Genomic DNA, 7,548 nt, shown 5'->3' on the forward strand with positions numbered 1-7,548 from the left:
GCATAGCTGCTGCTGTGAAAGTGAAGAGGGGAGACTAGACTAAACAAACGATGGCATGTAATACCTGCTACATCCCTTTCACTCATCCTCTCTCCATCCCCCCTCTACTCCTCTCTCACTTTCTCTCTAACAGCCTTTTTCACTTTTACTCCTCAGCTGGCAGGACATTCAGAATGTTCCTATTTAACCGTGTCCCGTGTGAAGGAATATTACTGAACTCATCTCAGAAAATACGTTGAGCCAGTTCTCACTTAACAGCCAAACCACACATATTGTACAGTACTTGTGTAGTGATTGTTTTGTGTTTGTGTAGTATTTTTGCAGTGTTTGTGTAGTGATACTCTAGCGCTTGTATACAGATTGTTTAGTAATTGTGGAGTGTTTATGAATAGATTGTTAATTGTGTTTGTTTGTGTTTTTAATTTTCACCTAAGGACAGCATATGAGATCAGGGTTTAGGAATTTTTTTTCCATATATTTTATGGAAACAAATCATATATCATAATAATCTAGGAATACCGCTTATCCTAACATCACTACCTCTTTCCTTTAGGAATATCCTAACATCACTCCCTCTTTTCTTTAGGAATATCCTAACATCACTCCCTCTTTCCTTTAGGAATATCCTAACATCACTCCCTCTTTCCTGTAAGAATATCTTAACATCACTCCCTCTTTCCTATAGGAATATCCTAACATCACTCCCTCTTCCCTTTAGGAATATCCTAACATCACTCCCTCTTTCCTGTAGGAATATCCTAACATCACTCCCTCTTTCCTTTAGGAATATCCTAACATCACTCCCTCTTTCCTGTAGGAATATCCTAACATCACTCCCTCTTTCCTGTAGGAATATCCTAACATCACTCCCTTTCCTGTAAGAATATCCTAACATCACTCCCTCTTTCCTTTAGGAATATCCTAACATCACTCCCTCTTTCCTTTAGGAATATCCTAACATCACTCCCTCTTTCCTGTAGGAATATCCTAACATAACTCCCTTTCCTGTAAGAATATCCTAAGATAACGCCAACTTTATGAGCACTGGGTTGGAGCAGCTGATCACACTGCTGTTGGCGAGAGTACTGGCTGGATGATTAGAAGCATCTGACTTCTAATCCGCTCAACATAAATAGGGTCCAAAACAAAAATAATACTAAAAAACTCGAACTTATTACATTTTTAAAATTCACACTTTGAGAAATGTCTATGGTTATGTCATTTGCTGAAATGTCATATTGTTACTGACTGGCACTTTGGATGGCCTCTACCACAGAGGACATGCCTCCGTCACTAGTATAGCCTTCGGCCCAGGTGGGCAGGGCACGTGGTGTCGTGCCTGTCAGAAGGAAGTGCCAGCTGCTCACTGTCTGCTGTTAAATCCGGTTTCTGAAAGAACCTGACCTAGGCTAGGCACGCTGTCTCGGGCTCGCTGTCTCCGTGAGAGCACTTGGCCAAAGTTCTGTATAGCGTTCTATCCAATATTATGTGCTGTATCTGCTGATGAGGTTTCTTGGTTTTGGAGTGTGAGTGTGTGGCAGGCTAGTTTCTGTTCCACATGCCCTTCACTGTTCTGCTCCTACAGGACATCCAAATCTCAAAGTCTGTCTGGCCTCACTACTTTTAGTTGCTTTATGTGGAGTTTTGCTTTGACCTTTATGATCTATGTGTAGCTTGCTGGCAGTAGTCACTCCGGCTCGTTTTGACCCTAAGTCCCCCGTTTCATTGAATTAGGACGTCTGTGCAGCTCTGGTCAGCTTCTCACAGCTGGAGTGATGTAAGGCTCTGAATGATCTGGACCATATTCGCATTGTCATCACTGGTGACAATATTGTATACTAATCATAACTGCAATATTGGCCATGGTAATACTGACATCATAGGCTTCAATATGCAAATAAGACCATTAACCAATCACAGAAGTTTATCCAGAGTGCTGAGAAACTCTTCACCTCAGCACCCATGGTGCTCCAGATGAGTGTCCCGTGGGTGATGAGAAGAACCAGGGCATCCATCTGGTCCAACAGACAGGTCGTTTAGTTAAAGTAGAACAGCTAAATGTTTAAGGCTTCACAAATGTTTTTAAAGATATCACAAGACATATCAATAACAACAAGAGGGGTAGAGCTTACACCTTTGTACAATGACAAATGCACACAATCAAAACAAATATCAAACTTATCAAATATCAAACTTATTGTACCTTTATAATTCAATCAAATCTTGATAAAGAAGCTAGAATCCTTACAGAATAGAAATAACCTCTCCACTTTTTCTCACAGAGGCCATGTAAAAGCAAACAGAAAGTTCAGAGACACGTTACAGGCTCTTGAGTAGAGGTGCTCCATCAAATAGGACATTTGGCTTCCTGCTTGCAGTCTCCTGTTCCGCTGCCAGAACTGTGGGCGGGGTTTAGGCCTTGATGAGCGAATCAAATGCCCATATTTTAATCAGATGGAATTTGGGCTGGACAGCCTAAAGAAGGCACCATCTGCTCAGCCCATGTGTGTCTCTCCTCCCTGCATAGCTCTCAGCCCCATCTTACTTATGCAAATATGTTTTGCCTGTAAATTTATTTGAAATTGCTCAGAGGGATCCAGAACGTTCTCCTGCTGTCTGCCCACAACACTTCCACTAGCACCCACACTCACACACACTCTCATGCTCACACATGTTCACACACTGACACTAGTAACCACATTCACCCACACTGACAAACACTATCACACACACTTATACTCCCTCACACACACACCCACACTCTCTCTCACACACACACACACACACTCACTTATACTCCCTCACACACACACCCCCACACACACACACACTCACACTCACACTCACACACACACACACACACACACACACACACTCTCTCTCTCACACACACACACACACACACTCACACTCACACACACACACACACACACACACACACACACACACACACACACAGACACTTCTGTCACTTTCTCTCCCTATCGTTCGTCTCCTTCTGAAAGGAAAACATTTTACAAGCACGTATGCACATTCCTGGAATAAACCCTTACACACCCACCCGCCCACACACACACACACACACACACACATATTAGGAAATACAAAAAGACAGCAGTTTATTTAACTCAGTAACATCTGATTATTTTTATGTATATTTATATTACCACGTTGTACAGTTTATTAATAGAAATAAAATGGAAAAATGGAGATAAATAAAATGGAGGTGGTTTTTCTTACATCCCATTATATAGAATAATTTTGCGTGCCATGTTAAAATGGCTAAAATTAATTTCTACCTTTTTTTTTTTTTTTGGTATTGCAGCTTCAACATTACTTACAGAAATAGTCTCTGGTATCTTCTTTCAGTTTCATATTTATTTTTTGAATTATAAATCTCTTTGTCTTCAGGATTTAAACAATAATTTGTCAAGATCAAGATGTGAGTATTCCAAATATGCTCTTTTCCCAAATTATTTTCATTTCTGTCCTGTTTAGAATGTTATATGAACATTTTATGACATTTTGCTGTTGCTCAAAGCAAGGCAGTAACACAATTTGGATTGACTGCAAAATAAAAGTCCATTAGGAAAATAGTAATAATAGTAAGAAGAAGAAGAAAAATAAGAATATAATCTCTTTGTCTCATTATTTTAATTAATTGATTTATTTATTATTTTAAACTTTTAATGTTTCTCAGTAATATACCAAATTTTACACTCAAATTTAGTAAAACCAATTCTACTTTATTAATAATTATTATTGTTGTTATGTTTGTTTTATTATGTGCTATAAATCTTGCATTGTATGGTTGTATATAGGGTTCTGTATTTTATATATATATATATATAGAGAGAGAGAGAGAGAGAGAGAGAGAGAGAGAGATAGATAGATAGATAGATAGATAGATAGATAGATAGATAGATAGATAGATAGATAGATAGATAGATAGATAGATAGATAGATAGATAGATAGATAGATAGATAGATAGATAGATAGATAGATAGATAGATATAAGCTTTGAAAATTACACACACGCACACACATCACTGCAGGAGTTGTCTACTGTATTACTTATAAGAGATGTCATCGTCTTTATTTTTGAAGAAACCATGAGAAGTCTAGTTGATCAGTTTGTTGAACACCTTTGGACCATCAGCATTAAAGATTAATAAGGATACTAATGACCACTGCATCAATGACATATTTTGTTTGCATTGCCAGTTGTTGCTACGGCAGCAATAAAACGAGGAAACTCAAAGAAAGATCTGATCTACACTTTTGGAACTTTAGAGCCCCATGGAATGGATGTTATGATTTAAACATCTACCTTTTCATATATAAACTGGCTCCTACTAATAATTCAGAAGCACTTTGGTTGAACAGCTGATGAAGGACTTCTGTCCGAACAGTTCTGTTTGTAGCTTTACTACTTTGTACTAATCTCTCTCTCTCTCTCTCTCTCTCTCTCTCTCTCTCTCTCTCTCTCTCTCTCTCTCTCTCTCTATATATATATATATATATATATATATATATATATATATATATATATATATATATATATATATATAGTTTTGAACCTCAATTCATATATATAGGTTATTGACTTTCACTATTAAAATGTGTTTTAAAAATACATTTAGGCAGAGTAACTCCTATTAATTCAACATACTTTTATTTATTACTTCTATTTCAGTGTACAACAGAGATATTAATCACTGAGTGAGAGCGGTAATCCCAGTCCAACATGCGTAGCGCACAGTCCACCGGAATGGACCCCGTCCCAGGCCTGGATACGAGCGCACAGGTCTGCGATTCTCATCGCTCCGTGTGCAGATTGCAATATTCCTGGTGTGGAGCTGCGACTCGTTATTTCAAAACGACCTTCGGCACTTAAACATTCGCATCGGGTGTTCTGGATGCAGAGGAATCCTGTTTCCTGTTCACCAAAATATATGTGAACAGAGGGAGCACTTACCACCAATGCAGTAGAATATCCCAGTTAGAGTTGTAAATAATTAATCAGATACGCTTAAACTGCAAGGGAGCGTTGTGTGGCGAAAATCAAGGAACAACAAGGAACAATAAGTGAAGTGAAATCTAGAAACGGTCGAGCGTGGGGTACTTTGTCAGTACTAGGGAGCTATTTTAGATGCACTAGCGGCATCTTGTGGCCATTAGTTGTGCTGCATCATTTACATCGTGCAAACTGGGGCGCTGTGTGTGTTTGTGTCAGTATCATTAGTACGTTACACAACCGCAATTAATGTTGGCACTCGAAAGACAAACCGCTAGAACTACAGTCCCATACGAAGATGTGTGTGAGAGTGTGTGTGAGTGTAAGGGTATCAATGTCATTCATCCTGCACCACCATCACGTTGCCTTGGATCTCATACTCAATGGAGTTCCAGTCGAAGACGTTTCCTCGCGGCACACGCTGCTTCTGGTTAAAGTACAGAGATTTAATCTGGGCTCCGGACAGCACATAATCCCACATGTTCACATCCGTAATCTCACCCGCGAAACTCTGTGTTGCCTCAAAGTCACCTAGGTGCTTGTCAGGGTCCTGGCCGAGCAGGGCGGTCCCGCTCGGGCGGATGGAGTGTCCCGGTTTATAGACCTGGAGCGCGCTGCGTCTGCCATCCACCCAGAAGGCGGCGAGGCCGGAGCTGGAGGCCCAGGTGAGGCACAGGTGTGTGCGGAAGGTGGAGAGTGGCGGCAGGTGGAAGAACGCCCCGTCGCCGCTCAGGTAGAAGGAGACGCGGCCGTCCTTCTCTCGCCACACGTTGAGCTCGTCGTAGTTGGGCGTGCGGTAAGCGAACAGGATGATCTGCCGCTCGCCCTGAAGCTCAGTGGCCACTCGGAAACACAGTGTAAACGCAGACAGCCCCAGGGGCTTCTGTGGCGAGAGCTTCACGAAGCTAAAATCCGTCTCATACGGGAACAGCAAGACCTTCCCAGATAGACCCGCTACATCAGAAATAGGGAGCATGGGGAGAGTTTGAGAAACACACACACTCACACACGCACACACCACACACACACACACACACACACACACACATTTACTCACTCACACACACACACACACACACACACTCACACACGCACACACACACACACACACATTCACACACACACACACACACATACACACACACACACACACACACATACACACACACACACTCACACACACTTCACTGCCAATCAAATCAAAATTCTTATCTACAAACTAGCATTTTATTTAAAACTTGATCAGATATAAGCAGACAGTCTATATGTAATTCAAGAAATTGATTGACATAATTAATTAACTGGACAGGATTTTAAAAATTCCCACCTGGTTTTCCCAAGGCCAGAGAGAACACACAAATCACCAAAACTACTGGAGCTAACATCCTAATGCCGACTTGGCACACACACACACACACACACACACACACACACACAAACAGAGATTACCAAACAAATAAGTATATGCATGTGCACAGAGTTTACATGACACATTTTTCAGTTCTGCTATAAAAATCTTTGGAAATAAAATTACTTGTCAAATAATCTTGAATCATTAGATACTCTACATTAGCCTGAAAAATAGTTCTGTCTGGAAACAAAGTTTAAGATAACAAGACACTGTGACAAGAAACCAAAGCTTTATGAGGGGTGATTACGATTATGATGAACACATTACAGCCAAGGACTTGTACATAAATACATTTTAGACAAAGTTGTATTTTTGTCCAGTCAGTGACAGCAAGAATAAGATAGTAGAAAATTACTGTTTAAAAAATAAAACACACATACACAATAAACTTTACTATTTTAAAATAAGGAGCAATACTCACTGTATTTTTGTAAGGTGTTTATCGACTGGGAAAAGCTGCACAGCTCTCAGAAACACACACACTGCTCCAGTGTCCTCCTTGTACCAGTGTGACAGCATTGTGTAGACAAAGAGTTTAGTGTTCAGTCCTGCAATCATTTGATGCTGTGCTTGATCGCATTATGTCTCTCTGCCTTTCACACACACACGCACAGACACACGTGTACACACACATGCACACAGGCACACAAACACCCCCCAAGATCTTCAAACAGTTTACAAAGGGCTTGTACAATGATACATTGTAAAATGTGTCTTATGCAATGTTTATAAAGTTTGTATCATCTTTTAGGTGTTGACATTTGATGTCATTTGTCAATTATGATTTTTAGACTTCAAATGAATAATGAAACCCAATGTGTTCAGTTAACTGATATGCTTTACTAATTTACTAATACTATCTAATAGAATATTAACTAATAGAATCTTTTTTTAATTCATTGAACACATAAGTAAGTAATCTGGGGTAACATATAAAATCAGTTTATTGTAAAGAAAAATATTGGGAGAGATATTAACATGAGAGGACTTTATAGAATTGACAGGACACAATTGCCAGAAGAATAAATATTAGATGTGTAATTTGTAATGAAATTTTGTTGTCTGAACTACTCTCTTACATTTGAATGGGCGCGGTTAGAGGTTGTACTGTAACCAGCC

At 39.8% G+C, this 7,548-nt stretch overlaps 1 protein-coding gene across 2 annotated transcripts; it reads right to left on the reverse strand.

The window, feature by feature from the left end:
* Nucleotides 1-4,654: 4,654 nt before the first annotated feature.
* Nucleotides 4,655-6,999, reverse strand: crp1 (C-reactive protein 1). 2 transcript variants are annotated; one of them, XM_027003017.3, is made up of 3 exons: nucleotides 6,851-6,999; nucleotides 6,346-6,414; nucleotides 4,655-5,972 (listed from the first exon to the last, which is right to left on the reverse strand). In XM_027003017.3, exons 2-3 carry the CDS (start codon nucleotides 6,401-6,403, stop codon nucleotides 5,356-5,358), a joined length of 675 nt encoding a protein of 224 aa, XP_026858818.1. In that variant the 5' UTR covers nucleotides 6,404-6,414; nucleotides 6,851-6,999; the 3' UTR covers nucleotides 4,655-5,355. The 2 variants fall into 2 exon arrangements, with proteins under 2 accessions (XP_026858818.1, XP_081553025.1); XM_081696899.1 differs by lacking the exon at nucleotides 6,851-6,999 and adding an exon at nucleotides 6,735-6,739.
* Between the last annotated feature and the right edge of the window lie 549 nt (nucleotides 7,000-7,548).

This window comes from Electrophorus electricus, chromosome 14 (assembly GCF_041902795.1).
Source record: "Electrophorus electricus isolate QZ-2024a chromosome 14, ASM4190279v1, whole genome shotgun sequence".
Classification (NCBI taxonomy): domain Eukaryota; kingdom Metazoa; phylum Chordata; class Actinopteri; order Gymnotiformes; family Gymnotidae; genus Electrophorus; species Electrophorus electricus.